This window comes from Nycticebus coucang, chromosome 12 (assembly GCF_027406575.1).
Source record: "Nycticebus coucang isolate mNycCou1 chromosome 12, mNycCou1.pri, whole genome shotgun sequence".
NCBI lineage: Eukaryota > Metazoa > Chordata > Mammalia > Primates > Lorisidae > Nycticebus > Nycticebus coucang.
In genome coordinates this window covers 20,769,415-20,794,042 of record NC_069791.1, presented here as the reverse complement: position 1 = coordinate 20,794,042, position 24,628 = coordinate 20,769,415, and the positions used below count along the sequence as shown (strand labels likewise).

General features: G+C 39.0%; 1 protein-coding gene across 2 annotated transcripts in view; it reads right to left on the bottom strand.

Moving 5' to 3' along the window:
- Positions 1 to 8,761: 8,761 nt before the first annotated feature.
- The window catches only part of DBX2 (developing brain homeobox 2), a 33,378-nt gene continuing 17,511 nt past the window's right edge, over positions 8,762 to 24,628 (bottom strand). For both annotated transcript variants that reach the window (XM_053556049.1, XM_053556050.1), the window contains 2 exons: positions 16,293 to 16,480; positions 8,762 to 9,393 (listed from right to left, as the gene is read on the bottom strand). In XM_053556049.1, coding sequence (XP_053412024.1) covers positions 9,061 to 9,393; positions 16,293 to 16,480 — 521 coding nt within the window. In that variant the 3' untranslated portion in view covers positions 8,762 to 9,060. The remainder of the gene's footprint in view (positions 9,394 to 16,292; positions 16,481 to 24,628) is intronic.

Genomic DNA, 24,628 nt, shown 5'->3' with positions numbered 1-24,628 from the left:
ACCAGTTTTCCTGGTTCCCAGCTTGGAGAGCATTTGGTGGGACTCCCAAACCTCCTTAATCATGTGAGCCAATTCCCATAATCAATCTCCTCCTGTACAGTAGAACCTCCACAGTGGACCACCTCCCTACATTGACCACCTCCCTAAGTTGACCTAATTTTCATAGAGCAGACATGTACCACATGTATGTATCAGTTCAGTAGGCCTAGTTCCTTATGTTGACCACTTCCATATGTTGACCAGTTTGTTACAGTCCCTTGGGTAGTCAACTTACAGAGGTTCTCCTGTAAATCTACATATCTAGATAAATAGATATAGATATGTCCTATTGGTTCTGTTTCTCTGGAGAACCCTGACTAATACAATCAGATTTGCATTTTAGAAGGATCGTTCCAACTACAGACTGGAGCAGGAGTTGGAAGAAAAACTAGAAGGAATCCAAAGAGACTTCTAGGGAACAGGAAGTGCTGGGGTGAGAGAATTTAGTGGTTGTAGAGAATTTAGGAACAGACTGAAGAGATACTTATGCATAGACACGCCTCAGGAATTAATTATACATGAGAGGAGGGAGGGAGGAAAGCACCAAGCTGACTGACATGCTGCTGAATTCAGCCACTGGTTAGCCTATTTTGCTCTTTATTGAAAGAAGGAAATACTGGTGATGATTTAAGATGAAAGAAGAACTCATTTGAATTTGAGATGTCTGTGAGACATCCGAGTCAAGACATGTGTTTTCCAAAAGGAGATGTTTGCTTTCTTTTCCATGTTCTCTATTATTTTCCAAATAATGGAAAAGAAAGCAAACACCTCTTTTAACACCACTACCCAGAAATAGTCATAGTTAATATGTAAGTATATAGTCTTTCATCTACACACACACACATCCACATATAAAATATTAGGCTATTAACATTTTGTAATCTATTTTCCCCTTAACAGTGAATCGTGGCTATTATTACAGATATCATTCTTCCACATTATTTTCAATGGCCACATGGGATTTCATGTATAATTTGCTAAAATTGATTTAACTGATCCCCTATTGTTATAAAAATACGTTATGAGAGAATATTTAGGACAAAGAAACTATTCTGTATGTCATTATACATTTATCAAAACTCAGAGTATATAGCACCTGTGAACTCTGATGTAAACTATGGATTTGGGGTGATAATGGTATCCTGATGTAGGTTTGTTGATTGTAACAAATATACCACCCTGATTTGAAATGTTGATAGGTGGGGGAGGCTGTAATCATGCAGGATATATGAGAAATCTCTGTACCTTCCATTCAGTTTTTCAATGAACCTAAAATTGCTGTAAAAATAAAGTCTGGTGTGTATGTGTGTGTCCGTGTGTCTCTATGTGTGGAGAGAGAGAGAGAGGGAAAGAGAGCACACATACTTACTGTTTGCATATTTCTTAGTTCCTTAAGGTAAATTCTAGTAAGTGGAGTTGTCTGGTCAAAGGGTATGTGCATTTAACAAGTTGCTTATGTTACCAAATTGCCCTCCAGAAATATTTTAATAACTTACTCTCCTACTAAGAGAGTACACTTTGAGTTAATGTTTGATCCCTGACTCCATACTGCCCATATTGCATTTCACTCCACACATCCATTTACCCCATCTTTAAAATAATACTCTAAAAACATTATTGGATGTTTCTATCAACAACATCCCCATTTTCTTAACCACAACCTAGTACAAGTCTGCCGTCTTTTGAGTTGCATCTCTGAGAAAATGTATGCCATGGATGCCATGCTAATTTGTCTTAAAATTTCAAAGACATTCTCACATGGACCCCAGATGTTGACCATTTAATGTGAGAAAATGTTTCCTCATTATACAAATATGGTATGTGTCCAAAAATATTGGCATCAGTTAGTTTATGAATTGCTTAAAATAACTGCATCACAAAAAAACAATGGTTCACGTGTGAGTCATAAATTAAATAATGCCAATTTTTTGATGTGCACCACATTTGGATATTAAGGAAACACCTTCTTGGATTAAATGGTCAACATCTGGAATCCATGTGAGTGCTTTAAAAAATTAGCATTGTATTTTCTTAAATTTTCTCAGTGTAGAACAAAATCCAAAATGGAGGCCATTTTTACAAAATATCCCTGCCCCCAAATACTTTTGCAAGTAGTGCATCACTTGATTGGTACAAAAGCCTAAGTCAAGGCAAGGTAAGTCAAATTCCATTACAAGGCAGGCCAAAGGAGTCTAAGTGTTTTGCTTTTGTTTACTCTAGGTCTTCTTCTCTGATGCCATACAGTGTTACTGTAATGGGTTGGATTGCAGTACCCCCAAATATAGGACACCCTGGAACACCCTGGAACCTGTGGAATGTGATCGCATTTGTGTAAAGAGGCTTTGCAGATGTTATAGAGAATCTTAAAACATGATCATCCTGATTTAGGGTTGGCCCTAAATCCAATGGCAGCCGTCTTTATAAGAGAAAGGCAGAGGAATATTTGAGACACAGATACATGGAGCAGAGAAGACCATATGAAGACAGAGGTGGACACTGGAGTCATGTGGCCCTAAGCCAAAGAAGGCCTGGAGCTGGAACCACCAGAAGCTGGAAGCAGCAGCTTCCTGCATACTCTGGAGGAAACAGGGCCCTGCTGACATCTTCATTTTGGACATCTGTCCTCCACTACTGCAAGAGAATGCATTTCTGTTGTTTTAAGCCACTCGGTTTGTGGTAATAGTTATGGCAGCCCTAGGAACATACAATGACTAGTCAGCATTTGATTGAAATAGAATCTAGAATAATAAGATTAGATGACATGCTTTATGAGTTAATTATATCACTGTATTTTATTCAAATTTGACATGCCTGATTTTTTGACTTATTTTGATTAACATCAAGGACTTTATGGTTCTGCTTTGGGTTTAAATAATATAAAAGATTTCCCAGCTTCCTCTTAACCTTGGAATGTTCTGATCCCCAAAATTTCTCCCCATTATTTCTGTCTTTTAAGCAACTTGAAGAGCATAAACATAAATTTACAAGATCTGGAAAACTCTCATCAGAATCTACATGCTCAAATAAATCTGCAAGGAAAAAAATCAAACCCCATGAAAAAGTGGGCAAAAGTAATGAACAGAATCTTTTCAAAAGAAGATAGACTGATGGCCAATAAACATCAAAAACTGTCTCTAATCATTAGGGAAATACAAATCAAAATCACAAGGAGGTATCACACGTACCTCCAGTGAGAATAGCGTTTATCAAAAAGACCCCCAACAATAAGTGCCAGTGTGGAGGCAGAGAGAACGGAAGACTGATACAGGTGGGACTGCAAACTAGTACAAATTCTATGGAAAATAATATGGAGATACCTCAAAGAACTAAAAGTTGACCCTCCATTTGATCTGGCAATACTATTGGGTATTTACCCAGAGGAAAAAAAAGTCACAAGTCATTTTACCAAAAAGACACATGTACTCGAATTGCAACACAATTCATAATCTCAAAGATATAGAATAAACCCACATGAGTGGATTAATAATATGTGGCATATGTATATTACTGAATATTATTTCAGCCATTAAAAAAATGGTACACTAATACCTTTGGGAACAACTTAGATGGAACTGGAGACCATTCTTCTAAGTGGAGTATCACAAAAATGGAAAAACAAACACCACATGCACTCACTATTAAATTGGAACCGTTCCAAACCCATGTGCACACATGGTACTAAAACTCCATGGATGTAGGATGATGGTGGAGGAAGGGACAGGTAAATTCACACCTATCAGGTACAGTGCACACTATCTGGGTGATGGGCACACTTACAACTCACTCAAAATGCACAAAAGAAAATCACGTAACCAAAGCAATTGTATCCCCATAATATTCTGAAATTTTAAAAATGATTCATGATACCCTCAAATATATATATAAAGTAGAACTAGGAGATTCTAAACTAAACAAGCAAACTGGACTTATCATCTCAGCCTTCACAGTGGTGACAAATGTCAGACTGTCATGAGTTTTCTTGATTCCTGCCCACTTTGTGGGTAATATCAACTCATAAAAGCTGGGTAATGTACCAATCTAACTGCAGAGCGGTGTTAGGGAGGGAGGTGGAATATTACCCTATATTTTTATGTTTGCTCCTGACTGTGGACTGAAATCCAAGTTTGTTTGCTCCCTTGGATTTTGAATAAATGGAATATGTCTTGATAAGCTTTTGATGGCTTTTTACAAAAGAGTCTCTCTCCCTTTGGTTTCTTTGCTATTCATTGGATATTCAGCCCCACCAAAAGTGTAACTTCAAACTTCCTCAATTGTCATTCAAGGTCCTTAATGTTTGTTGACTCCATTCAGTTAAAAGTAAACATCAGAATATTTTTTTTTTAATGATAAAAATCTACTACATCCCATGGTATAGGAGTCCGTGCTCATTCCTTCCACGCCCTGTCATCTTCTGGTCCATGCCCTGGCCCACCTCCAGAAGTGAAGAAGCTACAGTGGGAATTATATAATAGTTTCCAGTAATTTTTAATGAGAATGTTCTGTATACAAAGTTGAATAAAAAAGCAGCAAAAACTAGATATACACTACGGTCTAAATTTGTTTAGACACACATATTTACATATACATACATTTATAAATGACTAACAATTTTCACAAAAGAGCTAAATTGGCTACCTCCCGATGGTGGGATTAAGCATGAATTTTACTTTGTTAGTTCTATTTTCAGGCATGTTTCTTTATAACCCAAATAATAATGTAACCCAAACAATAGCTGTAAGCTAGGCGCCATCCTTGTGTGACAAGTACTATGTCCTTAGGGTGATTGCTTAGATTTAAATTGCTTAGATTGTTCAGATTTAAATTATTTCTGCAAAATTTTCTCCATGTATCCAGGGACACTCATCCTGATCTGTATTATTTATCTTCTCTCTGCCCAGGTTGATCTGAAGCTGAGACGGTAGAAAGAAAAAATACAGGGTACTATGAACAAAACTTTCTGACTCCTCTTGTGACCCCATGGCCTGAATGGAGGAGGGACAGAATAAAAAAACCAGCAAATGTTAGGGAGCTTGTATGTTTCTGAATAGTGGAGCACTTAAGACCCCTCCCACTGAAAAGGGAGAGATGAAGTTTTTTAGAGGATGTCAGAAGATGAGCTTTTGCCCCGAAGTCGGTAGATCCTGGCCCCGAAGTTGGTAGATCCGTGGAAAATTTCACAAGTTATTTGGAAGACTAGATTATAAGCTCCTAGAGGGCAAGGACAGTCTCTTCCTCATTATTTGCTTACATAGAGGTCAGAACAGTGCTTCACACATAGTGCCCAGTAAGTGTTGAAATCTGGAAAGAAAGATGGCCGCCGAAGACAGTGAGGATCTAACTAGATGCGAACACAGCAGAATGAGCCTCAGGGCGTAAAAGGGCAGTGGAACCTGACGGGATCCTCTGTCATCCAGGGTGGGTCATGAAGCACGTTAAGGAGTATGTAGTATAGCTTTTAAAGGGATGCGGCAGGAAAGGGAGTGAAAGGCACCAGGAAGAACCTGTGTGCTTTGGACAAGCGTATTTCATCATGACTTTGTATCTGAAAAGGGAATATATGTGTATTAATGATTCTTGGGGGATAGGGTGAGAGGTATGGATGTTGAAGGAAGGTGTATAAAGCACCCCAAGGCTGGTTTGAAGGTATGGCATGTTCGTTAAGTGTGGATAAGTCTGAGAACCACTGGACTAAATAATTGGGCTCCTCATCCCACTCAAGCCACTTTTTTTTTTTTTAGAGACAGTATTTCCCTTTGTTCCCAGGCACAATCTTAACACATCACTGCAGTCTCAAACTCCTGGGCTCAGGCAATCTTCTTGCCTCAACCTCCCCAGTAGCTGAGATTACCGGTGTGCACTACCACACCTGGCTCGCAAACCCCATTATTGCTAAGAAAAGAGCTGCCCTTTAAACATTGCTGACCCTCGCCTTCATTGTCTCCAGAGCCAGTGATCATCCCAAATTTGTTTACATCACATATTCTAACCCTAATTTATTTTATAAAAGCTTAGCAGATAATGCTCCCATTTTTTTCTTCTCATCTGTTTAAGATCCACTTGACAATTTCTTTAATTTTTTTCTTAAATGTTCAGCCTCCTGGCTTCTATGGCCCCGGTGCTTATTAGAGGGATATATGTCTGGAAAGCAGACAATAAATATACTAATATGCAATTACCTGAAGGACTCTATAGATAACAGAGAAAAAATACACAACTACAACTGGTTAGCAGAGCACAAGTTAAGACAGAGGGGAGACCTTATCAACAGGACATGAGGCTCGGCCACTCTCCACCAATTCAGGCAAATGAGGGCAAAGAAAAAACACAATAGGTCTGAAAGTCTGTACTGTGTGTATCTAATTATGTCTCGTAAGTACCAATAATATATCCATCCAAGCATGCCTCCCTTAAACCTTAAGGCATTTCAAATTGGAAGACAATTAAAAGACTGATTTGTATTTTCAAACATCAGGCCAATCTTTTGGAAAGCGCCCAGGTAAAACCCTGAAGGAAAAATCATTTAAGACCCAATTAGCCCATTTCTACAATGCGGGTAATCAGATGGCCACGACATAGGTTTTTCTCATTTGATTTTCAAGTTATTCTCAGGAGACATTGACCGGAGATAAGCACTTTATGTTTCTTAGCAGTGAGTAATAAAAAAATACATTTCTATTTCACACTTAAATACTCATTCCTATGGGACTATTCTCCATAGAAGCTTCATGGTTGAAGCCTGTGGCAATTACTTACTTTCCCTAAACTTCAAAATCTAATAGAAAAGAGAACAATGAAGAGAAAAATCACTTCCCAAGTAAGAGATTGTTAAAGTACAATGTGCTTCTTAATTTCTTTAATAAATCTCACTAAAATCCCCAAAACGTGTCTTTAACAAGGCTTCTCATTGCTGGGCAAATACATTCCACATTGGTAGGCATCCCATATGGTTGGTTAAGACTTGAAATTTGACTGCCAGGGTCTCATTCCCATTTATTAACCTCATGACCTCAGATAATTACCCCGACCATACTCTGCCTCAATTCCCCGGTCTGGGTAACAGAAATCCTGATAGTAATACTGTTTACATCCTAGGGTTATCGCTATGAGGATTAAATGAATTAACCCACCCTCAATGCTTAGCACAGTCTCTAGCATATGGAAAGTACTCTATAATAGTAAATGAGGTTAACATTATATTAAGAAAAGAAACCATACTATAAATCATTTTAAGACAGGTTTTAAAATTTAAATTGCTGTCAGGAGATCCCTGCCCCCATTCCCCACAATGAGGCACTGAGACAAGCTTCTAAGATGACTTTTACACGTAAGTAAAAGATTGTGGACAAAGACAAGGGTTAACACACATCAGTTCAAATTCCATTCATGAAAAATAATTTCCTGATGTTGATTAAAACCATTATCTTCTGGAATATTACCTTTTCTCACCACTCAAAAGTCTATAGCTGAGAAGTTATGTATATTACAAGTCACCATCGTTCCTTGCTCACTATCAAAATGCCACATAATAAACTTCTAATAATGTTTCTTGTCCACAGATTAATAACAGCTTAATTCAAAACCACATCATTTCCTGTTTCTGCTTCATTTCCTTCAAAGTGAAACAATTTTTTCTTGGACCTTGAGTAAAAATTTCTGGATTAAGTAAATCGTTACCAGAAACACAGTTTTAGGAAAATACTAATTTAGGGTAGTCGAAAAACATAAAACATCTATGTGATGTTTGTTAATACATAAAAATAATCTAACGTGTATAGCGTATGCCACTTAAGTGAAAAATCAAGTCTATAACCAGAACCACAAACAGAAACCATCCTAGATGCTATCTGCGTAGTGTTTTTAAGTCCAATAAGGAATGTTTTAAGAATGGTGACACCAGCTTTCTTTAATCTGGACCAGAAGTCACAAACTGCTTGGCACACGTTTTGTTTTGTCAACACAGTATTTGAAAGATTATTGAACTCAAATATCTTCAGTGGGTTATGCCTTCTATTTACCTATACAGGCCCTTAAAGGCATTTTATTTTGCAAACCCTATTCTAGAACCATCCTTACAAAGAAGTGATCAAAAAATTACTATTATTTCAATGAGAACCTCCGTCCCTCAGCCATGACCTGGAAAAAGTTCAGAGATTTGGAAATTGAAGATACTTAGTAGTTGTATTCAGAACTTTGTCTAATTTGCCTTTGGGTTCATTTTAATGTATCTTTTCAGTGTCTGTATCTAATAGTGGCTCAGCTGATTACAACTGCTGAGTAGAGCTGTTAGAATTCACTTACAATTGGATACCAAAAAACCCCAGAAAACAGAGAATTTTTAAACACATGTTCTGTGGATAAAAGTTTGGACTGAATTCTAAACTTTCCATTGCTCTCCAAAAATTAATAATATTCTACCAATGGTTTATTTTTCTCCAAATGAATTTGCTCAATGAAATGTTTCTTTTTTTTTTTTTGTAGAGACAGAGTCTCACTATACTGCCCTCCGGTAGAGTGCCGTGGCGTCACACGGCTCACAGCAACCTCTAACTCTTGGGCTTAAGCGATTCTCTTGCCTCAGCCTCCGGAGCAGCTGGGACTACAGGCGCCCGCCACAACGCCCGGCTATTTTTTGTTGCAGTTTGGCCGGGGCTGGGTTTGAACCCACCACCCTCGGCGTATGGGGCCCGGGGCCCTACTCACTGAGCCACAGGCGCCACCCTCAATGCAATGTTTTTAAGAGGAACTACTTTCTACTAATGTATCTTAACAATGATTTCTATATGTATACAGACACGGAGACAGAAGCACATATACACATACTCAGAGCAGTGACTGAGCCAGCGGCTCTTAGTCTCTTCAGTTGCATCCACTTACAAATTAAGCTGAGTCTAGGGCTAAATCCACACGAGTGGATATCCTAAAGCATTAGTTCATACATCGAACCAAAGCTGTTAGGTTTTAGGCACTGATGAGGTACCTGCTAGCTGGCTTTAGAGTCCAAATGTTATTAGTATAGTCCACTCAGATGGCCCCCGTAAGTACACCCTTGCTTCCAGCTTCTTCTTCAGAACATAAATATAAGGCACCTTGCATTGACTTTCCTTCTGGGAGCGGTGCCCCTGAACTTCCCTGGAGTAGTCTTTCTGAAGGTTCTGGAGAATTCTCCCTCCTTCTTGGACTTGAGTGTGGCTGGGAGACTTCCCACATTGAAGGACATGAAGCAGGAAACCCCAAAGCCGATCGTGAGAGGGGATCCTCTTGAAGGCCTACTTCTTGGATACACCTGTTAGAAAGAACTTCCTTTTCTTTGGAATTCCGCCATTTCATTCTTCTGTTCTGAAACCAAATTTTCACCTATTGACAAAATAATTGGACAAAATGATCACTTATTCCAAGTTATTTCACTTCAGCATTTTAAACAGTAATTGCTTCTACTATCCCTTCTACCAGATAGCTCAGTCTGAAAGCCAACTTGGCAAAGTCCTTGTGGATTTTCACTTAGATGCCTTAAAAAAAAAATAGCTGGAAAATTAACTTCAATCTGATACCCCCATACCTACTTCTGAAACAAAAAGATGGAGGTAAATTGGTTACATGCTGTACGTTTAAAATCTTCTGAAACTGATTTAGCTCTTAGATATTTAAAAACATCACTTAGCATGTGCTAAATTATTTATTCAAAGGAAATGTAATGGCTCACGATAGCCTCTGAGTGTTGACTCTGAGCCAGGCATCAGGCTATGCACACAAGGTGCATTTATTTTTTTTTTTCTTTTGGCCGGGGCTGGGTTTGAACCCGCCACCTCCGGCATATGGGACCAGCGCCCTACTCCTTGAGCCACAGGCGCCGCCCACAAGGTGCATTTATAATGTGATTCTCCCCATAGCTGAAAGAACTCCTCACTTCACATGTGAAAAAAACCTCAAGTCTGGAAAGATTAACCAACTCAAGGTCATTCAATTAGTAAAATGGAATCCATGACTATCTGACTCCAGTGCTCAGGAGCTTGTTAATGTTCAGACCTCATCGGGAGCTTTTTGAGACTAAATGAAGAATACATTTTATAATGTTTGGATGAACTGCAGGCTTTATACAGTTTCCAAGTTGATTACTCCCAGGATTCATCAAAAACCTAAGAATTACGCTCCATAAATAACAATTAATTGTATGTAATTAAGTTAAAAGCACTTAGGATGGTGGCTCCTAATTTGAGCCATACCCCCTCCCATTTCACTTGAGTCTCTCTTTTTTTATTAACTTTCCTCTTTATCCACTGTGTAGTCAGCTGTGTCTGAGTAGAAAACTTCACAATTGGTTTCCTGGTATCTTAGAAGCCACTCACATCCTATTCTTGTGTATGACATCGTACCTTTACTGTGACAATGTATTAGATTTCTGTTTTTAAAACAAAAATGGGAAAATTTTTACCTGAAGAAACAATTATGAAAGCATACCAACCAAATATTTCTCTGAATGAAGGAAAATATTCTGGGATTGTCTTTTCAGATTGGTAAAACAATTTGTTCGTTCTTTTGACTTGACTGGCAATGTTCAAAATGGCTGCAAAAGGAAATCTACCCCAGGCAATTTAGTGCAAAAGACTGCTATCTCTGTTACAATCCTGTGATTAAGGCTTTTCATAAGAAAACAGTACTAACGCATACATAGCAATGCGTTTGGTTCTATTTATAAACTCATTTATTATCTGCAGTGGGCATTTACTCTTAGAAAGCATGCCAAGTATTTCTAATGGGTTTTCACTGAGAAAGCTATTTATTCCCACTAGTGATTCTTTCCTTTATCATCACATTCATTATTTTCTTCTTCCCTTAGCTTCTCTGTATTTCTAGAACTATTTGTTAAGTGATATCTCCATGCAAAAAAAACAAAACAAAACTGAGTTTCTTCACAATCAATGGTGCTGGGACAAATGTATACATTTGTATACCTCTCAGAAAATACACAAAACAAAGTACAGGTGGATAAAATCACTAAACAGAAAACTATAAAAGTTCTAGAAGAAAATATAAGAAGTTATCATTACAGTCCTGGGAGATGAACATTTTCTTACTATGACATAAAACAGAAGAAGCCACAAAGGAAAAGATAGACAGTAGCTGAATACATAAAAATGAGAAATTTCTGCACAAATCAACATCTCATACACATATGAAAAAGCCAGAAACTACCCAAAGGAATTAAAAGCAGAGTCTTAAAAAGACATTTAGCCCATGTTCATAGCAGGGTTATTCGCAATCACCAAAAAAGTGGAAGCAATCACATGTCCATGGACAGACTAATGGATAAACAAAGTGTGGTATGCACATACAAAATTATAGGTACAATATTAAAAGCTTTCAAAGGAAGGAAATTCTGACAACAGAGATAAGCCAGTCAGTCACAAAGGACAAATGCTATATGATTCCACTCCTATGAGATCCTTAGAAGAGGCATTCACAGAAGCCAAGTAGAGCGGTGGTTTCCAGGGACTGAGGGTAGAGAGAAAAGAGGAGTCCCTGTTTAGGGGATACAGAATTTCAGTTTCACAAGATTAAAAATATATTCTGGAGATGGATAGTGGTGATGGCTGCACAACACTGTAAATGTACCTAATGCCACAGAACTGAACACTTAGAGGTCGAAATGCTAAATTTTATGTTATGTGTATTTTACTACAAACTTGGAGAGGACTTCTGCAACATCTGTAATAGGAAAATCTTACTAACCATAACATTCCAAAATTTTTGATTAACAAGGTAATCACAACATATGAACAATAAAATATGATGGAAAAATGATGAGCCATGAAAAGCCAAATTCACAGGTGACGAATAGCCAGTACAATAATAAAAAGCTCTTCTAGGTCTGATAGAAAAATTCAAATTAAAAAATAACAAACACCATTGCTTACGAGGGTAGGGAGGCCATTTTTTAAAAAAATGATAAATGTGACACAAGACATGATTGCAAGAGGGACTTTACCTAACAATTGCAATCAGTGTAACTGGCTTATTGTACCCTCAATGAATCCCCAACAATAAAAAAAAAAAAAAAAAAAATGATAAATGACGGAGTCTTTGCAAAAAGGTTTTATTTGTTAATATGAGTGAAAATGTAATATAATTTTGTATCTAATTTGATACTATACTGTGTTTGGAAAGGAATTTTTAATTTATTACAATTTTAAAAGTACCTACTCTTCAATACATCAATCCTACTCCTAGTTCCCTATCTTACAAAAATATTTTTAAAATGTGTAAAGATACCCAGTAGTGAAAACTGAAAGTGAGTTAAAGTTGAGGATATCTATACCACAGTCTGCTAGTAAGCACAAGATACAAGATGAAGCACATCCGTCTGTACTGCCACAGAAGGATGCATCCCACATTTGGTAAGAAAAAAACTCAAAGCACAAAATAATACATAGTGTCAGCAGCATTATGCATAATAGCCAAAAATTACGGACATCTGTCTACCATGAGTAAACGGGTAAATTATGGTACACCAAGTAATGGTCACACCAGACAGCAGTAAGTATGAATGAGTATGTTTTATGACAACATAAAAAAATCTCGCAAATAGGTGCCTGTGGCTCAAAGGAGTAGGGTGCCAGCCCCATATGCTGCAGGTGGTGGGTTTGAGCCCAGCCCCAGCCAAAAACTGCAAAAAAAAAAATCTCGCAAATATACTGTCAAGTAAAAGAAGCCATATACAAAAGCATCGGTATGATTCTATTTATGTAAATCATTCTGAATGTTTTTTATATAAAGTAAGTAATCTATGTTGGCAGAAGTCAGAATAGTAGCTACCCTTCAGGAGGGATATTTAGGGGCACGGAGAGTCCTGGCTTCTACAACTCGATTTGTAAGCTAGTTATACAGGTGATTTGTACTCTTCTTCAGAAAAAGCCAAAGTATATGCACAGTATGATCTCAGTTTTATTTTAAAATATATATACAGCATCTTCGTTTATAAAACAGGGATAACAGACACTGCTACTTCATGGCTCTTTGTAAGGACTGAGTAACATCAACTATAAGAACACATGGCAAGCGTGCAAGTGTTTGTGTTACATTTGTGCATATACAACAGACAGATAAAATTATTTTAAATAATACATGATATGTCAATAAATTCAAATGAAAGCCATTTATAAAATCATGTAGTTGAACTGGAGGGGAGTAAGATGAGTTTTCATTTGTAAATTTACTAATTTCCCTTTTGTCTGAGTTTACCATAATAAATACCATGTATAATTGTGTAATTGATATGCAGACGGTACCAAAAAAATGTATGCACATTTTAAGAAAGGGAAAAAAAACTATTAAAATTGTAATAATATATATCAACAATGAGAGATGAATATAAGTCATGCTAAGCACCTCTTGTAACTGCAGAAGCCAAATGTGACTTGAGTATTACAAATTTAATGTAGCTTTTATGTTCTTAAAAATGTGTATACATTTTTGGTACTCTCTCTATATGCAAAAAGGAAAATTTTAAATTGCTTCAAAGATGTTTCACCCAATTTGATATGAGAAAAACATTTATTCCAGAGCCATCTGAATTTTAAAAACAATATAATTAAAGTTTATTAATAATAATATTTAGAACAGCGGTTCTCAACCTGTGGGTCGTGACTCACAGGAACTGTATTAAAGGGCTGTGGCATTAGGAAGGTTGAGAACCACTGATTTTAGAACTATGTACCTATGGATGAGAATCAGAAGACAGAATACGAATTGGACTAGAAATTATGGTCAGGTGGCGCCTGTGGCTCAGTGAGTAGGGCGCCGGCCCCATATGCTGAGGGTGGTGGGTTCAAACCCAGCCCCGGCCAAACTGCAACAACAAAAAAATAGCCAGGTGTTGTGGCAGGCGCCTGTAGTCCCAGCTGGTTGGGAGGCTGAGGCAAGAGAATCACATAAGCCCAAGAGCTGGAGGTTGCTGTGAGCTGTGTGACGCCACGGCACTCTACCGAGGGCAGTAAAGTGAGACTCTGTCTCTACAAAAAAAAAAAAAAAAAAAAGAAATTATGGTCGTCCCCCACTACAAATATTTTTTTAATATGGCTGTTGCATTTTCTTTTCAAAAGTCTCTCTTTTATGAACATATGTATGATCAGAGGTTTCTACAATTTCTCAGAGCACCGTCAGATGGAACCCAGCTACCTTCCATCTTTTAACACCTACATCAAGTTCCAACTCAATCAGAGGCTCTCCAATCTTCCAAACCTGCATATTTTCTCCCTCTGACTATGGGGACTTCATACCAATGAGACAGATACAGGCCAGGCCTACTGAACCCCCATGCAGTCCTCAGGCTAACAGCCTCGTTCTATCACTAGACTTCCTAGGGGTACATGGACCAGCCATAAGGCTGCCCTTTCCAGAGATGGAGATTAACATAAAGTTGCAGAGAGGTGCATAACTTTGGGAATTACTGATGCCCTATTGCCACAGATCTCATTGCTGAATATCACCACAGTCACTTTTGAGGTACTCCCCTTCGGAAGCTAGGCAGCTATGCAGTCCCTAAACCATCCTTCAAAGTGATTTTGGAATTCTTTTTCTGGAACGGCCATTGGAGCTATCGTCGTACAAGGCCTGACAATAAAGTTCATGAACTCACCCTAGAAAAAGTGCTACAGACCTCATTGCTGAATAGCACTACAGCTGTCTTTGAAGTCCTTCCCTTGGCCATCTGGTGACCATGGTGATATTCAGCAATGAGGTATGTAGTACTTTTTCTAGGAAGAGTTTGAAAACTTAATTGTCAGAACTTATACGTTGTTACCTCACTTTTCACAAGTTTCTACCAGGTGTGGATGTTCCTGGGGTACAAATCAATATTTATCAATATTCCCTTTTACTGTCTACCTACCATAGTATCTTGCACATAACAGACCGTCAAGATACAGCTACTGATTTATATGTTATATCATAAAATTGCTCTGTGTTACAGATAGAATTCCTATATTCATTCCTATTTTTAAGTGAGAAACTGAGGCACAGAGCAACCAATTAAGGTCACAGATTCATTAGTACCTCATGGCAAGGAGAGCACAGACTGACCGACCCAGGCCAAGTACCCTCAACTATACCACATTTTTCTTTCCATCGCTCTAAAAAGCTAGGGTGTATGCATGGAGGTTTGTAGACAGATCACTTACCCAGGGAAAGGAAGCAAAGTTAAGGAGAGTTTCGTCCAATAATAACTGGTTTTATAAGGTTCTATGTTAAACACCAGGTCATTTGCAGTAAGGAATCATAGTAGAGCGCGGTAGTTGAAAAGAAGCCTCTGTTAGCCCTGTTGTCTCTGTGTGCTATTTCAGCAAGAACCAGGTGGATGGAGGGCTGCACCAGGAGGCTCAGCTTGGCAAGCAGAGCTCCTGCTGCCTTCCAGTTGCCACCATCCCTTTGGGCCAGATGCCCTTGCCCGATGATTACCCTGCACGACTGTACATGGTGATTCCAGGTTAAGGAAAACACACTCCCAGATTCAGGCTGCCTGGGATGAAAGTCTAGCTCCAAAATAGCTTTGCTGCATGACATTGGACCTGTGTTCAATTCTCTACATTTTTTTCATTTAGAAAATGAGGATGATTATAGTGCTTATTCTATATGGTGATTATAAGGAAGATTAAATAAGAAAATGCTAGTGCCTTGTGGTGTTAATTATTTACAAAATAAGTAGGCCAATCATTAAATAATGTGTAGCTCCAAAAGGCCAGAAAGTTTCACTGATAATTACCTTAAAACATCAATGCACAAGAAAGGTATGCGAGTGCTGAAATGTGAAATTTCTTAACCGTCCTTGACATAAACCCCAAGTGGAAAATAATGAGACCCATTGAGAGTTATTCATGAGTCACTCATTCATGCTTTCATTTCAGATTGGAAATGAAAAGAAAGACAGGAAAACTGATCCCTGCTCTTGTAAGGAATTATTTACCCTGTTTCTCTGAACACAGAGCGAACAATTTATAATGCAAATGCCACATCCTTAGCATTTCTCTTCATTCTTCAGCCCAACGCAAAAGCCTAGATCTCTCAGCAAATGGGCCTATTTCCGACTAGAATTGTGACGTGTATTTCCACCCACCAAAAAAAAAAGAAATTATGAAAGGCATTTCACAAACTCCTCAAAGTCCAGCGCCATGCCTAGTACAAGAAACATTTGTCAAATAAATGGATTTCATGCTATTCCTTCAGAAATCTAGAACAGCAGACATCTTCCTGCTCGTTAATACCTGTGATTCCTTTAGTCCCAAGTTGACGGCAAGCTTCTTTCGGTCTGTTTTGCTGATGTATTTCTGCTTCTGAAACATTTTCTCCAAAGCCTTTCTCTGGTCCTCAGAAAAGACAGCTCTTCTTAAAATGCCCCTCCGCGCTTTGGAATTAGAGTCCTGTGTCAAGAGAGGCAGCACACTCTCTTCTCCTAGCAGTGGAGGGAAAGATACAAAAGGCCCAGTTAGCTTTAGAGAGGAGTCGGTTTTTCCACGATAATATCGTACCCTTCTACTTTGTTTTATGGCCGAATTATCTCCTCTCAACTCCGCACACTTAGAGCAGTGCTTCTCAACCTCTTTGTGGTTATGGGCTCCTCTGAGAATCTGATAAATGCTCTTTGCTCCCCCACTGGGGGGCGAGGGGGTGTTAAATACATGGTTGCCCCCTCAGTTTTGCATGCCATGGGCCCGACTTAACAAAGCCCCAGCGCAAGAACGGAGTAGATAATTTGTTTTTCTTTCCTTCTTCATTTATTTTTCTATCCATTTTTATTTTTTATTTTTTTTACATAAGTGTATCCATTTTTTAAACAAATTTTTGAACACTTGCCCTATGTCAGGCACCTACTCAATATTACATGTTGAGGAATTAAAGTGACACGTTTCGCTGCCCTCATTACCTATAAAATCTAATAGTGGGGAAATTCTTGAACTAGCATCACACGTGTGATGAAGCATTCTAAAGAGGGGTCTGATCTCCATCTGCAAAGTCAGGGAAAGCTCACAAGAGTCAGAGATGTTCAATCTGAGAATCGAAAGGGGAGTTGGAGAACTTCTTGTGCACTCTCCACCAAGTCCACTGATTATCAACTCCTTCAGGCAAGAAACATTGTTTTTTCTGCCTTTGTGACCAGCACAATACTCTTCCACCCTTGGAGAGTTTACATGCATTCATCCATCACTCACTCACTTGTTCTGCTTCCCCAAGGTAGCAGACAGAACAGCCCTCTCAGAAATGCCCTACCTGTGAATATGTTACACTGCACGGCAAGGGGTAATCAAGGGTGGAAATGGAGTTAAGGTAGCTAGTCAACTGATCTTGAGATGAGGAGAGTAGCCTAGATTACCAGGTGTAGGCTCAAAATAATCACAAGGGTCTCTGTAAGTGAAAGAAGGATGAAAATTAGGGGGTCAGAGTCAGGGGGAGATTTGAAGATGCTACACTTCTTGCTCTGAGTAGGGAGGAAGGGGCTATGAGCCATGGAATGCAGGCAGCTGGAGAAGCTGCCAAAAGCAAGAAGCAGATTCTCGGCAGAGCCTCTAGAACAGTGGTTCTCAACCTTCATAATGCCGCACCCTTTAATATAATTCCTCATGTTGTGGTGACCCCCAACCATAAAATTACTTTCAGATAGAGAAGCGGTGTCCCGGTTCCTAAGACCATCAGAAATGTGTGTTTTCCAATGGTCTTCGGCGACTCCTGTGAAAGGGTCCTTTGACCCCCAAAGGGGTCGCAATCCACAGGTTGAGAACACAGCCCTGCTGACGTGGGCCCATTTAAGGCTTCTAATCTCTACTGAGTGCATTCTAAAAAGGAAAATATTTTTATGCTAATAAAACTTTTTTTTTTTGCAGTTTTGGCCGGGGCCAGGCTTGAACCTGCCACCCCAGTATATGGGCCAGCGCCCTATTCCTTGAGCCACAGTTGCTGCCTGCGTTAATAAAACTTCTTATATCATACACAATCCAAAAAGAATTTATGGCCCTAAAAATGTAGTAGAAAAAATACCTACATTACTTATTTTTACTAAGTGGAGTTTTTACAGGTAAAGCTCATGATTCAACTTTTTTAGCCCCATCTTCACCAATATCCACATCTTAAAATGATGGGGACATAGAGCTCATTTAATTCCTTTAATCTTTTAATAAAGAAACCTAAATGTTTTCCTATGAATAAATTATTCTCTCCATCACACAAAATACTAACATTTTGTGGGTCATGAGCTCAATCCAGCACTCAGTCTTGAAAGGAGAGAGACCAGGAGTGGTTGTGAGAGTCAAAGAGTTAACTCCTGGGTCTAGTCCTCAGGCTTCTGTGCCCTATAACAACCACAAATACAACCAACCAATGGGTAAGCAAAAAATATGAAAAAGATAAAGAATATGGCATTCTTCCTTTCCCTGCTTCTCCTAGTGTTGGTCTCAATACACAAATCATGCTTGTAAGGTGATGTGCCTCGGGTTCCTACAGAAAGCAATGCTGCTATGACGACCATCGATGCTCTTCCCATGGCTCACCCACGAGTCTTTCATGGGCTATCTCTGGGTCTCACCATAAACCACGCTGATGAACTTACCCCATTCGATACCTTCTAAGCATACCAGTAAGTATCCAAATTTATGCCTTCATAACATACATGTGGACTTTAAGAACTCGTTGGTGACACAAAAATCTCTCAGAAGCTATAGAAAAGCTCCAAACAACAGATAAGTATGACAAATGTGTGACTTGTATAGAGACCTGAGCCATATGACAAAAAAAATAACAAATAAAATAAAAATAAACAGCTATGGCATATCATGCATGTAGCAGAAATGAGGCTTTGAAAGCTAGGGCCACCAATGCAAAGTGCCACAGGCTCTATCAATTTGGGGATATCATTCTCATATTACTACCACAATTTTATGATGCAGCTTCCATATATACTTGGGGTTCAATCTGGGCTGACATATACGCCAACTACACACATCGTGTCACATAATCTTCACAACAATCTCCAGAAGTAGACATTACCATTCCCATTTTCCACAGGAAAAAACTAAAGCTCCTGAAAGTTAAATTGTGCAATTGAAGCCAAACATCAAATCAAAGTGAGGCAAATCAATGCTCTTTAAAATTATACCAACGATTGTCAAAAGATGGTCAAAGTCAGGAGTGGGCAGGAAAAGAGGTAGGTGGATGAGGAGAGTCATTTTCAAAGGGCAGAATCGCCTGGGGGAGGAACTCCCTGTGATGATCCTGAGACACTCGCGAGCCGCCCTCCTCCAGGAAACTCTGTAGGAAGGGTTAGAAAAAGGCCACTGCCAGTGGAGGGTGCAGTGTGTGCTGGATTCCGTGGGGGAAGCAAGACAAGGGAAGACAGAGACAGGCATTAGATAACCCAGAAGTACCACTGCCTCTCTCTACACCTCAACCTCTAGAAAACACGTCCCAAGTCCGAAGACAGGACAGTGCCAGTTATAGCAGTCAATAAGCACTACAGGACAAAAAGTGACCCTACACAGTCACTTTCCATACCCAGCCCAACAGCAAATAGCTGCAGCTCTGTCCCGCCTTTCCACTACTGCACTCCAACAGAATCCCATCCTGTAAACAGCACACCAATAACTTGTATGATGTTTAGACTCACCTGGACTCAGGACTACTGGTCTCATTTTAGCCAGCTCCCTTTGTCCCATATTATTTCACCTATTGCTCCAAGAAGCCCTGGAAAGCATGTCCAGGGGCTGCCCTCTGCCCCACTGTGGCTTCTAGCTCCTGCTCTGGTCCTGGCCTTGCTCTTTTTCCTGTTACATCCCAGCCTCTATTTCCAATCCAGGCTAACCTGAGGTCACAGGGGGCCAAGATGTGCTCTATAAAAGCCACTTCTAATAAGCCAGGTCATTTGTTTAAGCTTTGCTTTCTAACAGTTTTCCATATTAAAAACTATTTCCTGGGCGGTGCCTGTGGCTCAAAGGAGTAGGGCGCCTACATATATACAGCCCTATATGACGGAGGTGGCAGGTTCAAACCCAGCCCTGGCCAAAAACTGCAAAAAAAAAAAAAACCTTAATTCCTAACCTAGTATCCCTCTGACTTTGTAAGCAAAGTGACAGCACAAGTCTATGAAGCACCACTGAATCTAGACCTCTCAAAGTTTTTAGTAAAAAAATACACCCACATACATATAAGATTATTTCAGGAGAACTCAAGCCAGAGGCTACCAATAATGGTTTCAAAAACAGAATTCTTTCATCCTTTAATATACAGTCAATGGCTTCTAAGAGATGGAAGAAACAGGGAAGCATTTGTTTAATCCAGGCCTCTCCAACAGGCCAGCTGAAATGCCATCAGCCTCCATTAACTATTTCCTCAAAAGTAAGTTCTTTGTAGCCCTGAAGCTGTGCCTCTCCCTCATGGAGCCAGCTTTCCTCAAATGGGGGATGCTTTCTTTCTGTGAGCACATGTTTTCCTGCTCCACATTCCTCGGAACTGAAACTTCTGACTCCTATTCTTCAGTGGAAGGGATTTCTCCCAGGATTTTCTCTTCCATGAAGAACTTCCTTACCTCCTTATTTTCAACTGTATGTATGTCTTAGGCAATTTCTGAAGATTTGAAGTTTGGAAAGAGAAGATACAAGCAGATTAAAAAAATCTATCCTCCAATCTCTACAAAATATATTATTGGAAAATGCTATATAACACTACTTAACATAAATCTTAATTTACTAGAAAATATTTCCCTTATATCAACGCAAAATTTAACTTCCTCTGAACTCCACTCATTGGTCCCAATGCTACCCTTTATTTAGCACACAGTAGATCTAATTTAAAAATAACTCTCATATTATCCCTACCATTTCTCTCATCTAGGCCAATTTCTTTTGCGATTCCCGACTATTCATATAGCTCCTTCACTATTTTAGTTGCTCCCAACCTCTTCACCTGGTTTTATGTGAGAGTTCATTCAATATAACTTCTAAGTGGCCTCCAGAACTGTCCAGGGGTAGACAGTCTGACCATTTCAGAGCCCAGCAGGACTCTTGTTCTGCATAGCCCATTTCCAAAATCACATTCCAGCATCTCCACATCATTCTGCAGACACAAACAGACCCCTCTTTCCAACTTTGTTCTGTTCCGTCCATTCTCCCCCTCTCCTGTTCCATACTTGTGCACTTGTTTTTGGAAACCTAAAATCAGGACTTCACAAGCAGCCCTTTCACATTTCATGTTACGTCCAGGCCAGGGCTATAGGTAAGATCAAGAACAAATGCTCCATAATGCTCAGCAGCTCCCCTCCCCCACCCATCACCCACCCCTTTCCCCACCCCGCTGACTGCTGAAGAACATTTGGGAAGAAAAGGTCTCCATGCCAGGAGTGCTGCTCCATACTGTCACTGCCTTCTTGAGAGCTGCTGCACAGAGCCACCAACTTGGACAATCTATTGTCTTTCCGTCTCTAATCCCTTTAAACATTTTTCCTAGTTGACCAAATGTCATTTATCTATGGGACACTCTTCCCTTCACTTTTGAGAAGTCAATACATATATTCAACTTATTGCACAAACTCTTTTATGTTTTAGACAATATAATAAGCTTCTTTCTCTATTAGAAAAAGAAAAACATTACATCACTCTGAAGATCTTATAGTGTTGAATCCTTATTTTAAAAAATTTGTATGTAGCCTTTTGTGAATTTCCATAGGTCTGGTCAGTTTCGTCAGCCTACCGGCCACTCCTGCCGACAGCAGTAAAAAAAAAAAAAAAAAAGAACACAGCCAGGTCAGGTGGCAAGAATAATAATCAATGAATTACCCATCATCAACCATGAAATTCACAGAACCAATCTACATTCACAGCAAGAAAGGTAATATCTCTTCCCTAACACCTTCAACAAATTCTTAAATTCAGACTTGGAGAGTATATTATGTTCTTGCAAGTCTTAACAAGAAAACGAAGACAGTATGATGACCTCAAAATACACAACACACATTCATTTCCCAAGAAAAAGGCAGAGCATTTTGTCCCAAAAGAATATTTTCCCTGCATAGATTTTTATAATGTTGCTCTGAATTTAAGCTTTATCTTTTAAGGCTAAAACCCTCAAAAGGTTGAACTCAAGTTGGGTACTCGAAGACAAAGCAAAATATTAGCTGATTAATTCAATTAGCTAGTCTACCTAATTAAGAGGCTTATATTTTTTTCAAGCATTTTTAAAAAGTCACTATTTACATAATTTCCATAACTTTCATTTAATGTTGTTTGTGAAATGTGTTATTTTGAAAGGAGCCTTATGGATGTAATCAGTTTTCCATACACTGTTTTGGGGGATGGGAGAACTTTTACCTCTGCCTTTTAATTTTTCCCCACTCTTAAGGTTGTGCTTAAATAACTTATTAAACTATTTAACTATATGTGAGAAGGGCACTGGCTGAATGATCGTTTCCACATTGCAACAAGAAGTCGGCTGCAAATCTGAGAAGGTAACAACTACAACCAAATCAATATTAAACAAAAATCATATTAAAAGAGTTGAAATGATATCTCACTTGTATAGTTGGAAATGTGTTGATCTGATTCTACTCTTTTGGAAAGAGTGAAGTTAATATTGTGAAACAATGATGAGGGCCACTGATTGCACCAATTATTAAAATTTTTAATATAAACCTTAATCTTGGCTGTCGAAGCTGAAACTAATACAAGTTTTCTTGGACAGTTCATTCTCCTTTGAATGAATATGAAAGGTTGGGTGTAAAAACGATTCTTATTATTAAAAAAGAAGAAAAAAGGAAATCTAGTAAATGCCTAAATAAAAAGATTACTGTACAGATAGAAACCTTATTAACTGTTCTTTGGTATCACGGTTATTTGTGTAGAATTCTTTACTGACAGCTTAATTCCACCATTTCATTATTATTTTCTGTCCGTACCATAAATAAGAAAATAGGAAATTCATTTTGGAGTTATAACTATTGTAATAACACGAGACACCACTGTTCATTAAAAACACTTGCGGCATCACCAAACTATTTTAAAATGCCAACTTTAGAAATGCAGAAAAACCAAATGCAGCGTTTTCTAGCCTCAATCTGAGCTGTGCTGAGTTTCAGCTTATGTGTTTATTTTTTAAAATAGATAAACACAGGCCTTAATAAACCTCTTGGGATAAACACCATCATTTACAACACTCGTGTGAAAGGCACAGAGTGAGGAAGACTAAGAAGCAGACAGAGGAAAATGAGACCTGCAATGTTTCAAGCAGTCGAGAAGATAAAGTTATCTGGAAATTGTCTTTAGAATTACTTTTATGTGCTCTGTTTACTGAACTGGCTCAACTTTTATGGCTTAGAGACTCTTCAAATACTACTATAAAACAGCACATTCACACATGCATACATGAACGTCCACCTGTTACATGGAATTCTTTCATCCATTTCCATTTCCCTGAACTGCCAGAGACGTGCTAAAGTAAAAGCCACTATTACACTAGTGTGAAATAACTGAGACAAAGGGTGGGGTCTCTTTTAATCTCCACTTCCAAAATCCAACATTGAAGACTTAATTCCACAGAGATACTACTAAGATATAGTATCAGATATTTGGGTTTTAAGGATCTACTCAGAAGTCTTTCCCAATATAAGGAGATAAATGTCTCCTTAATTTGCACAACACTCCTCAATTGCCCACATAGGAGACCACCTTGAAGGAGCGAGTAAAAGGTTTAGTCATGGTTTCTATTTTTCTATTTGAATTCAATACATTCTAGTTAAATGGACAATTAATAGGTCACTTCCAAAATAGTAGTGTATCAGTCCTGGTTAATAAACAATCCCCCCAGTTGATAATGGGTCCTATGTATTCAGCAAGCCCCTGTATACACTCAGCTCATCCACTAAATCCCTTTTCAGGTAGACAGGGTGCTATGGGAAGATGAGCTAGAATGAGTCTATAAAAGTCAGTTTCATTCACTGCCTTATTTTTCAGTCAAGTGCTTTAAATGGTGTCCAGAAACTCACTTGGAATGTGAGACAGGAGAAAAGACCGACACACAGAGCCCTGCTTTATGTCCATACAAAAGGGCAAGTGACCCTTGCCCAGGCCTTTTCCATGTGAAATGGTTCCTAAAGTTCATCTGCAGAGTGAAAAATCGTGGTGAGGTCGCGTGTGGATGAGTCAAGTGAAAGTGACGATTGGTCACGGCTCTGTCACCCTTTGTGGCTGGGTCCCAGGCATGTAAAATGCTCTGTGGGAAAGTATCAGCCCCCTAAAGAGATGCTGAGAGCTTGCAGCTCATTAAATGGCCAGCATTTGCTGCCTCACTTGTCAGGAATCATTCTATCCAGCCACCGGTCTCCTGAAACCTTCATAAAACACAGCACAGAGAGCAGAGACCTGAATCCAAGTGTGATTGAGCTCAGGGCTTCAGCCTGACTCAAGGCTTTCACTTTTCACCTGGCGAAGTGGTTAGCCAAAGTAAAGGCTTTCTGTCGAGCAGCTGAAAGACATGCCCCCCTCCACTAGACTTCTTTACCACAAACTCAAATTCTCTGCCTACACATTCTCTTCTGATCCCCCAAATCTCAAGACCGCGGTGAGCT